The following is a 21,212-nucleotide window of genomic DNA, read 5'->3' as shown; positions in this document are numbered from 1 at the left end:
AACTGGAATATTAATGCAAGTGCTCCATGGGAGATGGAAACCTCTCAAACCCTCTCTCAAATGATGAGAATTAAACATTAGAAGCACAGCACAGCAAACTGCAATGCAGTTGTGGTGTCGGGAGGAGTCTACTGAAAGGGGAGGTTGATAAATTCTGTGGAAGATGTGACTATCTCCTGGTATTGCCCAGGACAACAGACCCTCACCAACAGCTTCCCAACACACTGATTTTTTCTTCTAGATACCCTTGAAAACTTGGCTGTGATCCCTGTTTCTATTGTAAAAAATAGGATAAGTGGATCAGGTGCATCCTCTGTGCCTAAAGAAGACCAATACATGGGAACAGGGAAAAAATCTCTTATTGTAACCACTGTTGTATTCTGTTATTCTGTATTTCTGCTCTTATGCTTTGCGGGCAGGGGAATATCTTGACACTTTTTTTCACTGAGGTACTAAGTATTTGGGATGTTCAGCTTGGGATATGGCAGTGGAAATGAGGAGCTTTTCCCTGAAAATAAAGCTGATGGGGAACAGCTAACACCGAAAATGGGACAGATCTGGGACACTGCTTGCTCCTGAAGCCTGGGCTGCAGGCACACCTGCCTTTGGCAGAAGAGGGGCCTGACAGAGTTATCACCCTAGGAATACACTGCAGGTGGCAGACAGGTCTTGCAAAAGGCATTTTGTTCTCTCACATTAGATTTCTATCCATGGTGTGTTTGGCATGGGGGTTACAAAGCAGCAGAGCACCTCCACTACAGTGAGCCACTGCAGGGGGAGAGAGCCCTGCACCGGGAGAGAACCCACAGCCAGCAGGGTCTTTGTCAAATAGAAGCACATCATACTCCACGTTTCTTACCAAGGCTCCCATGGGGCACTCAGGGCATTCCTGTACATCCCACCCCATCCTCAGGAAGGTCCTGCTGCCAAGTCCTCCTCCCATGTTCCCTGATGTCACCAAGCAAGCAGCATCCTGAGGTAGGGGTTTGTCTTCTACATTTATATCAGGGCCCAGAAGACTGAAGGAAAAATGAGTTTTCACTTCCCTGAGGACAAAAGAAAGGTCCTGTAAAGCCCTGCATGAAAACATTTACTGGAGAAGGGGACAAAAGCAGAACTCTTTTGGGAACATGCAGAGGTTGGGTAGCTCCATACCAGCTGAGCCCCCAGCCCTGACACATGCATATTCCCACTCTGCTGCTGCATGTCCCACACCATCTGGTCTATCAGACAGTCATGACTAATAATTGGAGATTTACTCAGAAAAATCCAGCAGCAAGACCTTACCTTTTTGCCATGCAGGCCCAAACAGCTTCTGCAAAGCTGTCTGCAGGAGGTGTCAGGAGGGATGAACAGGGAATTCCAGGCTGCAGGAGGGCAATGGCCTTCCTCCCCCAGCACTGTCTGCAGCACTGCAGGGAAAGGGGCTGTGGAGAATCCTCCTGATTGCCAACCCACACAGCATCACGGGGGTGGAGGGAGGGAAGGAGAGAAGGATGTGTGCCACACACAGAGGGTGCCATGGGGAGACCCAGGCCCTCTGTCTCTCTCTCACAGCCCAGACCTCTCTTTGGCTTCAGCAGAAGTTTCCTATTCCTCATTATTAGAGAAAAGCAAAGCCTCAGGGCCTTTGATCTTTGTCATCCACTTTGCAAGGAAGGCACAGAGAGTGCAGCCACTACCTGGAGCATTCTGTATATCCTCCTGCTCCTCCCCACCAAAGCAAAAGTCCCATTCCCTGCCCTGCTCCATCACAAAATGGGCCATGGCCTCCATAAATGGGAACAGGGTTAAATCATGACAATCCAAGAGTGATCCTTTGATGCTCAACTACTGATGAGAAGGGAGAAGTCAGAGCCTTTTTTAGCAAAACATCTTTGTAAGAAGCATGTCAGTAGCGTATCTTAACTTTTCTGTACACACAGCAGCTGCACAGTAACAACCACACATGACATCACAGAGCATCGACACTGAGCTGCCAGCAAAACAATAGAACATGTTAAGGAAGAGCTCTGTTTTCCCCTGTCACTTACATGACAGATCTCCTTAATTAACTAGTTTGCTGTCAGAGAAAATTAACGAATGAGAGATAAATTGTCTTTCTTTGTTATTAGTGTCTCTATTGCTTTCTTATGTATCAGGTTAATTTAGTGTTAATGAAAGTGAAGATTAAAAGCCTCGATTACTGCAAGGGTGGGGACCGGGACTGAAGAGCCTTACAAGAAGCCTGTCATAGTTTGGCATAAGGAGCTCAAACGCGTTGGACCACGGCTGGGCTTGGAGACCCCATGCTGCAGAAAGGCAAATCCCGGGGGAGGAGGGGGAAGGGCACGGATGGACCCCTGGCCGGGGTGGGCTGCAGGCAGCTCCCACCTCCTTGTTGAGGCTGCGAAGCCACAGGAGCAAAGATGCCGTTTGCGGGCACCAGGCGGAGCTGGTGCGACAGGGACGGGCTCGCCGGGACCCCGCACCCCGGCGGGCGGCTCGGGCGCGACAGCCACGGGAAAACAACAGAAAACGGACCAACACAGGTGTAGGAATAGCAGGGATCTGGCAAACTCTGCAAAGACCAGAGGTGAGGGGACAACAGAGGAAAATGACCATCACTGCTACAGCCCCGGGTGAGCAGTGGGACCGGCAGGTCACAGCCTCGCCTTTCCCGTGCAGGTTGCGGCACCGCAGCCCCGCTGCCCGGGCAGGGGATGCACTCTGGTGGGTGCCAGGAGCACACCACGGCACAGCCCGTGGAGGGGATGGAGCTGCCACGCTCGTCTTCAGCTAATGACAATTTCTGTCGTGTGTCCCCATCACAAATGCAAGATTTCTGATACATGCAATGTATTTTCCTCCACCAAGTGGCTGTGTGTGAAGCTTTGTTTGTCCTGGGTACAGAGCACAGCACCAACAGAGATGCAAATATCCTGCCCGAGCTGAGTGAAGGAAAATTCCCACCGCAGACCCACCAGTGTAAATCTGGGAAGCTTGGCTGTGCTCACAGGGCTACCTCAGGATTTACAAAGGCATTCATGAAAGATTAATTTGGCCCAGAACTCGGGAAAGAAGAGTGCATTCAGCATTTGCTTCCCCAAAAGAGTCAAGCTTGCCAGCTTCTTCTTAACATGAGAGGCTGAGCCTGTGGTCTCACTGCTGACTCCAGCGGTTTCCTGGGTGCCTGCCTGTGCCATGGCACCATGCCAGGAGTGGGGAGCAAAGGAGTACTCCCTGCCTTCCAGGCGTCAGGGAGTGTTCCCACTCCTCCCTGGCAACTCATCCCTCAGAAATACCACTGTGCTTGCTTCAGAGGAGACAAAAAACACAATTTCTGCAGCCAGAGGCTAAAACAAAAACAGCAACAGCAATCACCTCTGCAGGCTGTGTTAAGGTGACCCAGAACAGAGTCTCCTGCTTCCCCTGACCCCTGCTGCCCACAGCTCCCTTTCTCAGCACACACCCTGTTCCTGCAAGAACGGATTTCCTCCCTCCATCACCCGGACTGTGCAACTGACTCAGGAGAAAAGCCTTTCCCTTCGGAGTGGGACTATTCACCATCCCCCCTTGTGATCACAGCCACGGCAGCACCTCTGCTGCCTCCTGGCAATGGGGTCACCCAAGGCAGGGCTCACAGGAGTCCCGGGATCATGCTCCCACTCCTGGGTGTGACACTGCCTGACAAAGTGCACAGCTCAAAATTAAAACCTTGGTTAGAGGGTGTCAACCAATACTGACCACCTTGGCTGCTGTCCATCAAGGGGTCCATCAGAGGAATCAGCAGCTTGGTGTCCACAGCACCATTACCCCAATGGTCACAGCCAGGTCAGAGTCATTTCCACCAGACTCAATCATTCACATCAAGCATGACACATACAAAAGGTAAAACCCCACCCCTTCATTCAGGGTTGTGGTGCCATACTTCTAAGTGTAACTTTTAAAACTCCCTCTTCAGTTTCCCACCAAGGCTGTTTTCCCTGTGCTTTGCTGGGATCAGCACACGGGATGGGAAGCCCCAGCTGAGCTCGCTGCCAGCCTTGCCAGACCCCACACCTCATGCATCCACCCACTTTGGCTCCTTACCTGGAAGCTCCTTGCTCGGTGTTTGGGACACAGAGCTCCAGCAGACCCCTGCCAACCAGCACTCCTTATTAGCCTTTTTAAAAAACCTGAAAGAAATGTCACAGTATGCAAGGAAGAAGTATAAAATAGAGTCTGCAGAGATATGAACAATCTGGAAAATGTGAATCTTTGCCTTCCAGTACTGAATCCATCCACAGAGTAATTGTGCCCTCTGACACCTCATACATGCCTGCCTGTGTAATACCTAGTGCAAATGCTGTATATCCCTGTATTTAAAATACATGCATTTTATACACTCACTGTTAAAAGCAGTATTTTCAGAGCAGTTTTCCTTTGACTTAAAGCTCTTCACTTGTGATCTATTGCAGGCAGGTCGAACTTGTATCATTGTCCTCTTTTCTGTTTTAAATGATGGAGCATTTCCCCTATGCAAGATTCTGACCTGAAGGTGCCTGTTAAGCACCCTCGTTTTCTTAGGTAAAATAAGATTATGCTAAACAGTCACCCTGAAGTACCTTTGGCATGAGGGAGTAGAGAGAAGGCCATGAAATATCTCTTTCAAGCTGTTTCTCCCAGGAATCCCACTTCTGGTTTTATTCCTGAGTTCATGACTACCCTGTCCATGCCCAGTGCCAGGGCTGTATCCCCGTGTTTAGGTATCACTGCTCTACTCCAGTCCCCCTCCTCTCTCCTCGTCTCTCCCAGCCTTCCCTTCAAAAACAAAAGAGGAAGCCCAGAGAGCCAGCCCACCTGCAAGGTCCCTTCTTGGCTGCCTCCCTTGACCAGACATTTTCTCCAGCTCTGAAAAGCCCTGGCTAAGTTTCTAGTGTGCTAGGTAAGATTAAATAATCACCCTCGTAGATGTAAAATGCCACAGTATGATTTATTAAAAAGTCCAAAATTCTTACAGAGCTCGTGAAAACATGGAGGGGGTGTTTGTAAATGCCCAGTGAATTAAATGTCCTGTTCTGCAGGTTTTGGTCCCCAGGTCAAAGGATACTTGAGCATCACTTGCAAGGCAGCACCAGCTGGGAGGGCATGGAGGTCTGGAGTAGGGACTGCCTTATATCCCCCACAGCTCTTCAGACCAACTTGGCTGCACCTTCAAACTTCTCCCAAATCCTGAGCTAACACCCAGCAATGGCATCACTCTCCAGCCCCACAGGGCTGCACAGCCCACCAGCAGCAGAGAGGCAGGTAAGGAAGCTGTGCAGTGCAGCCCAGGTTGTCCCCAGCTGGCACATGTACATGTAAATACCCATAAAATTGTGTGGAACCCCCTTGCAGGAAGGGTACCCATCACCCCCTGCTTCTCCTCAGGCCACAGGAAGCCACTGCCTGTCAAACTTGAATCCTGAGCCAAGAGGTGATGAGAAGGCACTCTCCAAACAAATTCACATTTTTGTGTAAAGCAGAATTCAGATATATTTAAAGGAGAAAATACCTGTGTATTGTACTCTTGGGAAGATAAGTATTATCAGATGTGGCTTTTCTTTGAATAATTTCACTTCTCTATCATATTTTTCCCATCTCTTTTCCTTTGGGATTTATTTAGTCCTACTTGAGAAAACTGCTGATCAAGATGAGAGTTATTTCAGCATCTGTTGCTGAAACATTACTTCATTTCTTCTGTCCCTTTTACTTTCCAGCACTCAGCAATTCCCTCCAAGATTCTTAATTTCTCTTATCTTCTGTTAATTAAAACCCAGTTGGGATTGCCTGCTGATAACTGCACACTGGTCTAACAAAGCCTGGCCTGGGTTTATTTTGCTAAGTGTCATATGAATAGGCAACAGCAGGTCTTATTGGCACTTCTCTGCAAGCGTTTGTTTTTTGTGTGTGCTGTGCTAATTTGGGGAAAAGATCTCACTAGAAATGTTTTTCTTGAAAAATATTTAAAAAAAACATTCCTATGTTTCACATCTTGCATAAAATTGACAACATTGGTAGATTTTAAATACCAACAACAGGGGAAGTGAGAAGGAACACAGAGGAAAACCAGCATAACCACTGTGACCATGCCACTACCTTGTCCCAGTATGTCCTGGCAAGGCAGGGTGAGTCCCCATGGCTGGGGGCATCCAGCTGCTTGGGCAGCTCAGGGAAACTGCACCTCCAAACCCCATCTGAAGATGTCGCTGGCTATTTTTTAGCATCTTAGAATAGCTCTAGGAGTCATATGGCTTATTCCTATTCATTGCACAATAATCCCCTGATCTATTCTGCACTAAAAAAACCCCAAAACTTTATGTAAATATAGTGTTGTTTTTCCTGCTTTGCCTCCAGCCTCCTTAACATCTGTCCATGGAAAGTTAGTGCCTATCTCGATGCATCCACTACTGAGATGTCACAGCTACAGGGGTACACTGAGCAGCAGCAGTCACAGCACAGGGAGGCACAGTACGCCCAAAAGTGCTCTGCTGTCATTTGGGAAGGACGAGTCCATCTGGCATGTTTGCTTTCAGTCATATAAAGAATTCCTCCTCCTCGTCCTCTGCTCTATTTGCAGGGCTGGCTTGTGGCGTGTGCGAGTGGCAGCCCAAAGCTCTCTGCCCTGCTCCTTGGCTCCTTTCGGCTGACGGCAGCTGGGTCCTGTCCTGGGAGGGCAGGGCACTGCCGGCCCCCTCCGTGGGGGCTTGCAGCTGCAGGAGGCTGCTCCGCAGGGCCCTGGAGAAGTGGTTCAGTGGGCAGCGGCCACTCACAGGACTCACCACGGCGAGCCCGGTGTCCACGTTGGTCTCTGTCGCCCGCCGCCGCCGGTGGCTCTCCTGCGGATGAGCCCGCATCCTGCTGCTCACCTGCCTGCCGAGGGACGGGGCATCCCACCGGGCCGCTGGAACACTGTGGGAAGAGCAGAAGTGCCTGTGGGGGTCACCGCCGGCTTGCTCAGGAGCAAGGACTTCATTTTGGTCAGATTTTGTTTTACCCTTCACAGCTCTGACTTCCTGGCTTCTCCGCCCAGGATTTCCCTGCGTTACAGGGAGAGGGGCCGGGACAAAGTCCTGCAGGATTTTTCTACTGCCCGTATTATTATGCTGATGGGAAAGCCCAATGTTTGCTTCGAGGTACTTGGAGCTGTTTTGAACCTGTCGAAGAAAATTCAGAGAGAGCCCTGTTAACATATAGTTGTAGATTGACCAAGTGATGATGCTCTCACCCAGCCCTACTGTGCTGGGGTCACCTGCATGTGAGCCAGTCAGAGCCCCACTAGAACAGCACAGGAGTCTTGCAAGCCTAAGAAATGGCAGATGAAACAAAGCAGATAATGTGATACACATGGAGAAAACCAACCCCAGCTTCACATACAAAGTGCTGGGTTGTGAGCTGACCATAACTGGGGTCTCATCTCTGTGACAGACAGTTCTGTGTTAGCATCAGTCCAGTGCCTGACAGCAGTCTAGAAAGCAAATGAAATCTCCAGAATTATTCCTAGCAGAGTGGAGAACATTGTTATGCATGAAGCAGCTCTGGTCCCAGAGCAGGACCAGCTGCAGCCACAACAGACCATTATGGAGCTGAAAATGATCAGAAATGCACAACAAGGGTAATTGCAAGCACGGTAAAGAAACAATCAGGTAAGATGGGAATTTTAAATCTTGGACAAAAAACAGTTTGGGAGGGAGAGGAGAAAACACCATGAGCCAGCTGCAGAAACTGAAGGATCTTGTATAGTGCAAGAAGAAGCCATCAAATGAAGTCAGCTGGAGACAGTTCCAGCTAAAGAAAGGTGGCGGCAGACCTGGGGAAGTCCTTGCCAAAGTATGGATTAAAAAAATTCACTTTTTCATGGGGAATCTACATAAACCCTTGAAAAGGAGTTATCACAGCCGGCGTCAGGGGGGAGTGACAACTCTGTGTGGAGCCCATGAGCAGACCCTTTGCAATATGACAGAAATTTGGGGCAGGGGGGTAAATTGCAGGTACTTAGAATAAAGATTTACAGTATGAACCGAAGAGTTGCAGAATAAAATGTCACACACTAGGCTGCCAGCCTGATGCGTGGAACACGATACATCTCAAGTTCAAGTGGGTTACACCTTCATTTGTGAGGAGCACAGTGCAGCATGGCTACATCCCAAAAAAATCTTCTGAATTTCCTACCAGTGAATTCATGTACAACTGTCAGCTTAAAGACCTTGCATCTACAGCAGGAAGAACCAGAGGGTAATTTAGGAAGGGACTTTTGGAGGTCACTTGGCCCAGTCCCCTGCTCCAGGCAGGACTTCAAAGCTTCGTGAAGATGCCCAGGGCCTTGTCCAGCCCAAGAGGGGGAAAAACCGGTTTATAAAGTGATACTGAATGAGGCAGCAAGGACTGCCCTGAGGATTAGTGTTCAGAGTAGCATAAAAATAGGCTGAACAGAGAAATTAACTTTATCTGTAATAGATGAGTCCTGGAAGAAAAAAGAAAAAGCATGGGCAAATAATTTAAACCCCAAATTACAAGAAAAAATAATGAGAGCTGGGAGGGGTTGTTACAACTGAAAGAAAGCACACTGAGCTAAACGGCCCTCCTGCTCACATGTGTAATTCCTACTACATATCATCTCAGCCTAGACTTTGTCTTTTTATTTACTTCCATTCATACAACCCCTGGGCTGCACACTTGAACAGAAAAGGGAGAGATTTCCTGTGATACATCTTTTCAGCACTTTTGCCCAACTGCAACTCACTCAAGAGCTCACACTATCTATTACAGGCGATGTTGTATCAACACTGTACTTAAAAAGTTTCTGGTTTTCGATGCCAAAAATCTGCTTTCAAAAACATTTATGCTGCAATGACTTGTCAGAAAAAGACTAGGCTGCTATGATCATTTGTTTGAGGCAGGGAAGATGTTATTCTAGCCTGCTCTAAAAAGCATTAATACTCTCAATTTCAAGCAAGCAGTAATGAGGTTAATTTAACAGTATAAAAACATTTCAAGGCTCAGTGCTTGTATTTATTAAAAGCATCACAGCACTGGCAGACACTGATTACTGCGCTCACAAATTCAAAAGAAAACATGGACAAGCAAAATCATAATTTCCATTTTGAACCAGTCCTGCTTTCCTCGAAAAAACAAACAAACACACCCCCCGTCAGAGCACCACAGACACATACCTGAAGCAGAATTGTATTTCCTTCATAGTCCTGTGTTTGCCACCTGGTGCTGCTGATAGGAACACACGGGTTAGGCAGGAGGGGCACCAACTGCCCGATTTCTTGCACCTTGAACTGCAAGGCTGACGAGTCCCTGGGCTCAGCAGCCACCCCGATGGGCAGCTGCTTCAGGCAGAGCTGCACGGCCACGTGTTGGGTTGTGTGCAGCACGAAAACAGAGAAGTTGCTTTTCTGCATAGTTGCTTCTCTCTGCAGGATCATCTCGTAGAGCCTCACTGCATCCTCATAGTTATCAAAACTGCAGTAGAGGGTGACCCGCAGGATTTCGGGGCCGCAGCGCACCCGCCTGATGCCCCACACAGGCAGCCGGTCATCCAGGGCGTAGAAGTCCCGGTGAGCTGGGGCATAGGGGTGGCTTTGCCCATTAGTGATCTGGGCACACTGGTACCGCCAGGGTGGATGCTGGAACTGCTCATGGACCTGGAGAATCCGTTCTTCTCCCAAGTCCTCGTGTAGAAAGAGGAGAACGGATATTCCGGGAAAGCCGCAGTTTCTCCTGCGATATCTCTCGTAGTATTTCAGTGGAGTAATTCGCTCAGACACCAGGAAAAGGCGAATGTCCAGGCAGATCCACTCCAAAAGCCGATCCAGAGTTTGCTGCAGAAGAAATGAGTGTCCCAAATGGGCGAGAAGATGCACAGTCATCAGAGACTCTGCTCCGTCATCCATTGCAAAGCCTCCTGACAGAAAAATAAAACCAGACAAATCGGTGCCTTCCCTCTCCTACTGTTGGACAAGGGTGCACTCTAAGACTTGAACAGAGTGAATTCAGACTTCTACTGGCTTTGCAACAACCCAGTGAAATCCATGGGTAAGCAGAGCAAACATGCACGAGGTGGCAGGTGAAGAGTGACAAGGCATTAAGTGAGTGGTCCCAGGTCACTCACATCACATCACAGCTCAGGTGAAGGGTCATTTCTGACTCCCAGGACTGGAGCTCTGGTCACTGTGTATACACATGACCAAAGTGTCCAGAAACAGCTCTGTTTCCTGCTGCCCCTGTCCCTCACAGCGCAGGGCAGCAGGGATGGACAGCACTGAAACACCAGAGCAGAGCTTTTCCAAGACAGGGTGGTGCTGTGGGTGGACTTGCCTGTTGGCAGTGGAAGTGGACGCTCCTGATGCAGCTGAGTCCCACCAGTGTGCATCCCCGACAGTCATGGCACTCGTGGCTGAAACCCTCAGCACATTCTCTTGTAGTCAGCAGGTTGGCTCTGGCTCATTGTAAAAGGCCTGTGATCTCTGTGAGTCACACCCTTCTGGGGCATACAGATAAGCTATTCTTTAAAAAGAGGAAGGAAAGCAGACTAACAAAAGAAAAAAAAGCCAACCATGTGAACACAACAGATAAAAATAAGGGCAGATATAGATCAGCCTTAGGAAAGAGGAGCTTTGGGAAAAATCCTGGACTCCTAGTTACGCCCTTCACAACACAGGTACCTCTCTGCCTAATTGGAAACCAGGTCCTGGGTTATTGTACATAGCCCATAGAAGCTGGTTACCAGGTTTCCCCCTTTCAGTGCACTTTTTTTTTTTTTTTAAAATGCTGAGACACCCATGTAATCAGCAACCTTAAGCAAAGTCCAAGGTTTTTTCCTTGCTCTTTGGGTTTACTTATTGGTACTTACTGTGTAAGCTGCAACGGGAATGCTGAAAACACATCTCTTTCCAGACTTCTTCTAGTGACTGGACAATAAATCACATTGTCCCTTCATCTCCTTATTTGCTAACCCAGGAGCAACACATACAAGTCAAGCCAACCCCCATTTCCTATACACAACTGCTCCCACTGCAGCCAGTATTAAAATCAAAACCGGGGCCTCTGCTGGTGTATCCAGCTCCATCTAATTAAGAGCAGCACATCTCTCTGCTGATATGCCAACTTCCCTCTCAAACAGCCAAGCACACAAAGCAGTGGTTCCCTGTGCAGAACTCCCAGCATTAATAAGTCTGTTACTCAAAACTCTGAACTATTTTTTTTTAATATGACCCTAACTTTATATTCAAGTGAGCAAAATCTCCAAGGTCTAAAGGTACAAGCAGCAGAGCCTTGGTTTCCCTTATGGAGATCCTTCTCACTGGTAGAATCTCACATTTTTGCTTTAAAAACTGCACTGACACCCATGTACAATAAAAATAAAAAAGAGGAAATGAGGAAAAATGAGGAAAAAATTAATTTGCACCCACCTGCCACACTTTGAGCAAGTAACAACCCTGTTGGGAGGGACACAAAAAAAAATAAAATAAAAATCAAGCCTTCAGACAATTGCAGGAAGAGAGTGAAGAAAAGAGTGCAAGTGCTCAAAACATTAAAACGCTCTAGATGAGCTCTGAACAAAACAATTTCACTAAAATATGGAAAGGGAAATGATTCATCAACTCTGCTACAGGGCAAGGGCAGGCAGTCATCTGCCTTCCTGCACGTGAAGGGGAGTTCTGCAGGGCTTGGTTTGCAGCTGGAAGCAGCTACAGGCTCCCGTGAGCAGGTTCCCCCCACCTGCACGCTTGCTCCCTCCCCAGGTGATCGCCCCTGTGATCACCAGGGCTGTACCTGCCCTGCATTCCCCCTTCTCCCACGGAGCTGAGGACCCTGTCACTCCTCCTCCTGCGAACTGCTCCCTCGCAGGGCAGCGAACAGGGAGAAAGTGGGGGTAAGCGCTGCTTTCCGTGTGCAGCCCCGTCCCCGCTCCAATCTGCTGGATAAAATCCCGGGGGGGGGGACACACACACAGCTGCAGCCCTGTGGTGAAGGTGATAAAGTATTTGTAACGTGAACCCTTGCAAAGCAGCCGTGAGGAGTAAGGGCTGCTGAGCCGGGAGGGGTGGGGGTTAGGGAACAATGCACATACCGAATCTCTCTCCAGTTCCCACCGTAGCCAAGGAGCCAAATTGCTTTCCTGATGGGCTGGTGCCTCCCACAGAGACTGCTGAAGGTGAGCAGCATGTCTCCTGTAGCTGCCAACCACTTCGATAATCACCACATTTTACAACAGCCAAAAGACTGAGCCTATTCACAAAAAAGGGTTAAATCCTGATCCTTGCCACCATCTGTTTCCTCTGTGCTTGCTGGGGTGGGACAGGGAAACGATCTCAACTCTGAACTCCATCTGAAGGAGCTGACTGGAGAACAGCCTGGCTCAGCTCTCCTGCAGCTCCAGGTCAGGAGTAGCCACCACTCCTATCATGTGGAGCATGAGATGAACCACACCTCAGCCTTTGAACTGCACCTCAGCCTTTGCCTGACCCTCCCTCAGAGTAGGGCAGCCCCACCACCCACCCTAAGCACCGTCTGGCACAGGAGCACTCTGCTCTTCCTCCACTTGCTTTGCCGTCTAAATGCCCATAGGAAAGGGATCAAATCCTCGGACAAGGGTATTCTCATGTCCTCACTTTATCTCCAATCCATGGCTCCCCCTGGCCCCTAAACCTTGGGATAAAGCCAGGGTGCCATGGCCCTCACTGCTGCAGCCTGGTGAGTTTAGACCTTCTGTCCACTGCTTTTCTCAGAGGCATCAAGGAGGTCTTGGGTGGAAAAGGGTTGACTGCCATCAGAACAAAGTGCTGGCTTTTGCTGGATCTTGTAAGAAAAGTAAAGTGCTGATTTCACTCCGAACCCTGAATGGAACGAGTCCTTGACTTCCTCTCTGCTTCCCCTTCCCCCAGCATTCCAGTTTGGCTGCCAAACGGAAAAGCACATTATTCATAGTGACCAACAGAACACGCCAAGAAAGATTTCTTCAAGAGATTAGAAAAATAGCAGTGCAATTTTATGTGAGAAGTCACTTTGCTGAGGGGAGGATAATTCTGATATGGTACTTAAAAAAATATATTGGAGCCCCATTCCCACATGGAAGGGACTGATAACAGAGCAGAACGGACTGCAAGCTGCTGGGGCAGTCCAGCTTGGTGTAAGAAGTAGTCAAATATGAGTATTTGTATGTAGCACTAATACATATACTGGTAAGCCCTGCACAAAATAAAGTCCAAATGTAAACAACTAGCAAACACTTTATTGTGTGAAGGCTCAGAGAACACTGTCTGCTGTACATCTAAAATACTACTGTGGAAAGGCACAGCAAAATAATTAAAAATTCCTTCTCATAATGAATTCTTAAGCTCTGCCTCGTCCTCTGTGCTGCTCAGAGCCCTTCGCTCTGGCTCACACCACCAAGACTGATGATGCATCACAGGATTTAATAAGTTCATAGTAACATCTGTAAGGAAGGTACTTTATTAGGATTATTAGAACATAATTAACTTGAGAGAGACTGGGTATGAATTACCTAGAGCACCTTGGGAGAAGGCTTCATTAAATACATGCCATGACTTGGGCTTCCTAACTTCTTTGAAAAGAAGATTTTTTTTTTGTTTTATACCAATCTCAAGCTCTGCCTATAAGAAGGACAGAACCACTAAATTAACCTGCTAGATAACAATTATGTACAACACACAGACAGTACTGAGACAAAAATCAGGATTAAGGCCTTACTGGACTGCAATAATCTTTCCAAAGAGTTTATATCTGGCTCCAAACCTTGTGATTCCAATTCATCATCACTTTGGCGGAAAGTAAGGAGCCAATGACCAAAAGAGCAAAACCCCATCTAACCTACTGCTTTTATTTAAGCAGACTTCTCTCCCAAACGATTCTTGTCTCTTCCTTTTAACCAGCTGTCAAAAAAGCAGGAATCCAGCAAGGGTCTGTCAGCAGACATAGAAAATAACAGAGAGAGCTCCACCACACACTGCGAGTCAGGATCCAAGCACATACACACACAAAAAAAAATAAAAGGAAACAAAGTACAGTTATAAAGGGGAGAAGGTGATGGGAGCTTGCTGCAGGCTGCAGCCTGTCTTACCTCGCCGAGCTACGGGAGCGCTGCCCCTCGGCTGGGAGCAGCTCCAGCCTGGCAGCACCTCGGCACAGGCTGCAACTCCTCCCATCGCCGGGACACTGCGGCTGGAGACTCCTGCCGTGAGAAACACTGCGCTGGGAGATGCACGGACAAGGCAGAGTTTCGGGACTCACAGGAGATAAAATGTAAACTGAGAGAGGTTCCTCTTAACACTCAGCCTCAGCAGCCGGAGGAACAGGCGTCCTCCTGGCACTACAGTGCACGCTGTCAGAGGGACATCCAGGATTAAACCGTGTTTTCCCTGTACATACACTTAGTGACTACATTAACAAAAGTAAAGCAGAGAAGTTATCCTCAAGCAACACAGACTTTGGGGCAAGTGCAAGGCTGAGTCAAGAGCACTGAGACACAGAGATAACTTTCTATTGGTAAAAAGTGTGTAATTAAAAGGCCCTGCATGTCCTTTACTGGCTTTTGTATTCAGCTCCCCCAAATCTGGGCTATGTGTCCTCAGCCAGGGCACTTGCAGACAGATCCATTTTCCCTCGGTTTCCAGTTTGTCTAAAATATTTCAAAAAAACCCCAAAGCACTCCATGCACCCAAAACCAAGATCCACTAAACACAATGAGCCAATTAGAGCTTGTATCAGAAATGAGTATTTGATAACAAAGCGAGATCACAGAATCACAGAATGGTTCAGTTTGAAAGGGACAGTGGGTCACCTGGTCCAACCTCCCTGCTCAACCAGGGTCAGCCCAGAGCACACAGCACAGGATTGCATCCAGATAGTTCTGGAATATCTCCAGTGAGGGAGACTCCACACCCTCTCTGGGCAGCCTGTTCCAGTGCACAGTTATTCACACAATAAAGAAGTGCTTCCTCATGTTCAGGTGGAACTTCCCGTGCATCAGGTTCTGCATGCTGTTTCTTGTCCTAGTGCTTGGCACTACCAAGCAGAGCCTGAATCCATCCTCTTGGCACCCTCCCTTCAGACACTTACATACACTGATGAGGTCCAGGTCAGTGTGGCACAAAGTGGGAGTCATCTTGCCTACACGTGAATATAAGTCCCTTGCTTCAGGGACTCATTTCTGAAAGATTTAACCTAGCAATTTTTTATATAAATTACACCTCAATTAGAAACTTTCCAGAAAAAGAAAACAGGCAGATCTAAACAAAACCGAGACTTGCAGGGCCCAGCAAAGTGTTTGTTTAATCAGCTTAACATGTAGCATTGTTGAAGACAACTCAAAGCAAAATTCTTGGAAGGCCAGCAGCAGCCTCCGAGTGAAGCTGCTCCCTGCCGAGCGCTAACAAGAGCCGGTCCCCAGGAGATGATGAGCTCGCCAGCACGGCCAAGCTCCAGCTTAAGGAACCAGTCTGACCCACGCAGTGTGAAGGCTTCTAATTACTCCCTTTCCTGAAGACAACCTTCCTGAGATACAGAATAAAACACCCCAAATTCTAATTAAAAAAAACCCAATCTTGGCCTGCATCCCACATTATGTTGGAATTGAAGATTTGCATAATTAAGTTGATACCAAATGCTGTGACAGACAAGCTGCAGGAGATTATTAGCCTCATCTTTAACAGAATTTCAAAAGAAGCAAGCTCCAAACCTCCAACAAGTATTAGCAAAGTGGTTCTCAGGGTCTAAGAAGTTCGGGTGTTATTGGGATTTGGGGCATGTTCTAGCAAACTTTGCACAGGAAAAGCTGCACATAAAATCAAGAGCCATAGTAAGGCATAGTAAGCTTCTCCTCAGGCAGACAGGAGTACATTGCTCCCAGACCACCACCTCTCCAGGTAACTTCCTGGTCCTGTCCACAGCTAATCCAGGTCAGTAGTTCCAAGCCTCAAGGAGGTGAAACAAGCCCATCTCTCCTTAACAGCAATATGCTTCCTGCTTTAGGACAAACAGCTGCTGAAAGCAGGCAGACCCAGGTAGATATTGCTGTGTTAGTTACAGTCACACCACATTGGCAAGATTTTCTTTGCAGGCAAAACCTGTGAAAAGAAAGGTCAGATTGTGTTTGAGAAGACTGAAGGACCCAAAGTACCTGCCTGAACCTCACTGCCTTAGTGTGGAATAAGGGAGAAATATTATGCTGTCATACACCAGTTTGTGAATGTACTTCCCTAAAATAGCTGGGCTGTCCTTGAAAAACTTGGCTTAATTTCAAAGGTTGTAAAAACACAGACATTCACATTATCATATTTACATCTAAGTTCCTCAAAGCAAGGACTAATGCTGTGGCTTTCCACATACAGGATAAACACAATGTGGTCACAACCAAGATTCCATGTACTAACCTAATGAGAATAAATGAATAACTAAGATTAAAAACAAGAGGGTAAAAAAAATCCACCAGACTAAACATGATCCTAACAGCCTACCTGGACAGAAAGCATTAATTGTCCCTGGGGTTATAAGACCACAGCCATGGATTTTCAGAGCACACCTGCTACTGCAGCTGAAGTGCAGAAGATGCCAAAGAAGCTAAAAATGCTTAAAAGTGCAGTGGTTTGAGAACTTGGAGCCTATCTTCTACCCTTTGGAATAGTATTTTCACTCTCTTCTGTCTATTATTCACCAGTTCCTAGCTAAAAGCTAATTTTTTCCGTTGCTCTTCATTTATGATGCCATTATTACCTGAGCAGACTGAGTGTAAAATATTATTCCATACTGATAGTGTTCTATATCACGGCTGCCAGAAAAGTGCAGAGTGGTGCAGCTTCAGACATTACTCCCTCACCTGTGTTTCAGCTTGGAAAAGACTCACAGCTTAATCTGAATCCAGGCTTCCTAGAACTAGAGTTTATACTTGCTTCTTTGTGAAATCAGCTTCCCTGGAGGAATACAATTCCCAGCTTCATCCAAGAACTCAATGAGTATCAAATCCTTCAAGAGAACAAGCAACTGGGATCTCTCTTCAGAGAGCACCCAGCACTAAATCATGCAGTCTGGGGCTTGGGAGGAATTCCTACAGACGTCAGCAGGCTTGTTTCCCAGCTGAGGCTGGGACACAAACAGCAGTGGTGTTGGTCAACGTGCTGTTGTTATAGCACCGTTCACGGGAAACAGTGTTGTGCAGCATCAGCAGGAGAGAAGCACCTGTGGTGAGCACACACATAACAGGGATCTTACAAAGGCTCAGTGCTAAAGAATGCAGAGGGTAACTTTGTTTAGTGTATTGGGTGCTGCCCGTGCCCTGTGAGTGTCACAAGGGCACCGACCAGCTGCTCACTGCTGACTGATGGACCTGGGGAACCACCTGCAGTGTCAGTGTGATTCTGCCCAGTGCAGCACTTGACGTTAACAGCCTCTATACAGCTGAAAAATCATAGTTCATTATTAAAATGCTTCACTCAGAAAACATGAAACATGCACAGGAGATGCCCTGTTTTCAGGAGTTTGGGAAATACTCATTTTGGGAGGGCTAAATCCCTCACTGATTTCCACAATACATGTTTCCTTATGAAGGCATTAACTAGTGAGCCCAAGTCCTGTTATATATAATTGCAGACCAACTATTGGAACTACAGAGCTCAAGGCACCAGGATTTCAGCCTAGACAGCATTGTTAGTATTTTTCTGTTAATTTTTTAAAATCCACTCCAACTTCAGGATTCAGACTCATTCTCTACATGTTAAATCTCACAGGTTACCCAACTCTACAACACTTTTCCAAAGATGTGGTTACAGTAGAAAGAAGGCGAAATAAATAAGTAGGTAATAAATAATAAACATAACAAGTATATTTTAATCACTGCTAACTAATCCACATACCGTGGAAGTCTCAAAGTTTTTTTTCAGCTTGTACGGAACATATTCAAGAAATAAAATCTGACATTATAACTTAAGAAGGTGCCCCATGAACTAGATTGAAAAGTCACAATTTTCAGACTAAATTACAGATCTAACAGTGTTTTGTTTCATCACCTGATGCCTTGTATGTTAACTCTCAGTCCTCATTTACCTCACCCTTAAACATGTCATACTACATGGGAAGAGAAGTTCCTTTTCCTGCCCCATCCATGCTATTCCAAAACACATTCTTAAAAGTTTTGAGACACAAACTGCAGGAGCAGGTTGTTAAAGATGCTACTGGGGGCTTAAGAGAGCTTTAGTCAGGGCAAGGAAAGAAAAGAGAAGGGGGGAAAGAAAAAGGGGGGACAGAAACGGGTAAGGAGGAAGGAGAAGAAAAAAAAAAAAGGGAGAGAAAGAAAAGGGAAAAGAAAGCCCACCTCACCTCTAACCATGAAGAACAAAGCAGAGCTAAGGAGTTCAACTGAGCTAGAAAGGTTCAGGCCAGTTTTGGACATGCAGAGGCCACAAGTAGTTCCAGTTTTTGCTACTTTTGAAAAAATGGGAACCCTAGGTCTGTGAAAGCTTATCCCCAAAACTATGCCTCATGAAAGGCTCTATTACCATATATATATACATATAAATGCCACTGATCAGGTATTATACAATTTGATTACAATACATGTGAATAAAAATACTTCAGTCATCCAGCATAATTAATGCAATGCTTCTGTTTTCACAGGTGCAGGAATAGATCTGACATCAGTTGCCCATTCTCAGTGAGCAGCAGTAAGGAGAACAGACTGTATTGCCCTGAAAGCTTTAGGGTCAACAGGGCAAAGTTGTCTTTAGGAAAGGGGGCGAGGAGAGACACTGGAGCAGCTGAGCATCCCAGACTTGGGTCTGCTTAGCAGACATGCTTAGCATTCATTTGTGCTGTGGCCATGGTATGGATTAATTCTAGGAGACACAAGGAGCAAATCAAAGCTGTAAAGGTACCTCTGACATGGAAAAGAGCAAGAACTCCATCAGGGATCCATAGGATCATCTTATTTATTATGGTGGTAAATGAAGAGTACTCTCAATCCTTTTAAACAAACTTGTCTACAAGGAAAGTGCATGCCTACATATCTTTAAACAGCTATGAACTCCAAAATCTACTTTTTAAAAATTCTGAAGAATTAAACTCCATGTTTATTAAGTGTTGTTACCGCATTTAACTGCACATTAATGCAAACTTATTAATAATTACAGTCACACATGTAACTACAATCCTACTAATGAAATTTTAATAAAATTACAAAGAAGTTTTAAGTGGAAACTAAGGAAGGAAATGAAATTAGACAAGGCATAGCAGAGTTCTCCTATGCATTGTAAATTAAATCCCACTAACGTACAAGTACATAAACATCAAACTCACCTTAAGCAGAGTCCTAGTAATGTCTTGTTCTCTCTGACTGGAGTTTTCATATTGTCCATCTTTCAGTCCTCAGCATCACAATCTCATTGTTCAATGGTAAAAGAGCACATTTCTAGAAAGTGACTTCAGCACAAGTCTCTCCCTGAATAGTGTCTTCAAAATTCTATTACAATGGAAACTATACTCTTAGTATTTGTTATTGAAGACAGCCATCACCACCTGCTGTTCTTCTGGCAAACACTCCTGCCCACATAGCTTGTAAAAAAACCACCCTTAAACATGTAATTATACAGTCATTCCCGTGACATTCAGGCTCAGCACTTCCAAAAGCCACCAGAAGGAAGGTCCAGCTGATGCACAGCAGAAGTACAATGGCAATGCAAAGGACAAAGTCCTCCTGTCCTAAATCACAACAATAACGTCTCTAAAAGCTTCACAGGGAAAAGGACTTGAACACCCATTTCTCCCTGAAAAGCACATGGGAAAACATGAACATGCAATATCACAACATTCATGCTACTGAAGAATAAGATATGCATAAAAGAAAACCTTTATACCGTACATGGAAGAGTGAGTTACATTTTGAGGAAGACATTTCTGAGGATTTTTAACAAAAATCAAACCCCCAAATCAGCTCCAACCTGTTTAGTACTGGTTAAACAATGACAATATCTCTATTGAACATTTGCATATACTGTGCAGAGGCACCAGTGTTTTAATAATGGCCAGTAAACACCTTTCCAGGAGGGCTGATGGCCCAGCTGATTTTCGGGGGACTAAATTCTTGAGAGACAAGGGTAGGAAGGTCCTTCAGCCACCTCCCCCCTCTGATGACTCAAAAACTACTGTGTGTGTGTGTGTGTTGGGAGTGTGCAGTAAACTGAAGCTTCATAAAAAAAGCTTCTGAATAGTTGAGCTAAGACATCACCTTAATTCCAGTCCCCATCTTCAGAAGAAATATCTGACTCCTGAACCATACCCAGGATTTGTATCTCAACAGGCTGGAGAGGGGTGAAATTGTAAACACATGAAAAACACCCTCCAGTCCCATTGGTACATTGCACCAGCCCCACGCACTTGTTTAATACAGCTCATCAAGAAGTGCTCTGGCAGATCCATGATGTTCTACAACCAAGGTTTTCTTCTTGTTCTTTTCTTCAATTCCAGCTCTACATATTGGAAAGCCCATCCCAGTGATATTTTTCAAGATCTGTGGATGAAAGTAATGTGAACCAAGACAAAAAATATTGTTTTAAATTAAATCAGAAAAATAGCTACGCCTGGAGAACCATGTAATATGTGCATTGGAATGTCAGAAATATGGTTTAATAAAAACTGCAGTACAATGCAGACTTGAAAATTTCTAACTACAAGAAAAATGATGCCACTAAACTCCTAATTTTAATCTATTTTTGCAGCACACTGTCAAGAAGAAAAAAAGTTCCAGGGTAAGAACTAAAAATTTCATTGCAGTAACAATTTTTTATTGCATGTTTAAAATGCGTTTTTAAAAACAAATAGTGCACGCTGGCTTCACTTTAATCTCCTGAAATATGCACTTATGATGGGAAGCCCTGGGGCTACAGATCCATCTATGATGTTTATTAACAAAATATAATCCCAGTACATTTCCCCAGGGGACAGTATTTAGTTCCAAAAGATTGTCAACCCTGTACTCTAACACACTTGAATTAGTTGTTTGTGTACACTAAATCCATTTATTTTAAATTTATTTTGTCTACATTTAGTGAAATAAAAACATCGCCCTGTACAATCCACCATCAGCAGTGAGTACAACAGCAAAAATTATTATACAGTTTATACACACTAAAATCTTGTCCTTTTTCCTATAAAGAAACCAGAACAAACCTAATCAATATAGAGTTTAATTCAGA

At 46.0% G+C, this 21,212-nt stretch overlaps 1 protein-coding gene across 1 annotated transcript; it reads right to left on the bottom strand.

The window, feature by feature from the left end:
• Positions 1–4,934: 4,934 nt before the first annotated feature.
• Positions 4,935–12,452, bottom strand: FAM124B (family with sequence similarity 124 member B). Its single transcript, XM_051781451.1, has 4 exons — positions 12,083–12,452; positions 11,421–11,447; positions 9,174–10,492; positions 4,935–7,157 (listed from the first exon to the last, which is right to left on the bottom strand). Exons 3-4 carry the CDS (start codon positions 9,900–9,902, stop codon positions 6,537–6,539), a joined length of 1,350 nt encoding a protein of 449 aa, XP_051637411.1. The 5' UTR covers positions 9,903–10,492; positions 11,421–11,447; positions 12,083–12,452; the 3' UTR covers positions 4,935–6,536.
• Positions 12,453–21,212: the final 8,760 nt, after the last annotated feature.

This window comes from Manacus candei, unplaced genomic scaffold (genome assembly GCF_025592945.1).
Source record: "Manacus candei isolate 608988 ecotype Guabito, Panama unplaced genomic scaffold, ASM2559294v1 h1tg000015l, whole genome shotgun sequence".
NCBI classification, from domain to species: domain Eukaryota; kingdom Metazoa; phylum Chordata; class Aves; order Passeriformes; family Pipridae; genus Manacus; species Manacus candei.
The sequence above is the reverse complement of the archived record's forward strand: the minus strand, read 5'-3'. Positions and strand labels throughout refer to the sequence as shown.

Excerpts from the sequence above, each read along its gene's own strand:
- FAM124B (XM_051781451.1), bottom strand. The coding sequence starts at position 9,902 with ATGGATGACGGAGCAGAGTCTCTGATGACTGTGCATCTTCTCGCCCAT. Across the intron at positions 7,158-9,173 it reads GAAATACAATTCTGCTTCAG|GTTCAAAACAGCTCCAAGTA; the intron begins GTATGTGTCTGT and ends TTTCTTCGACAG.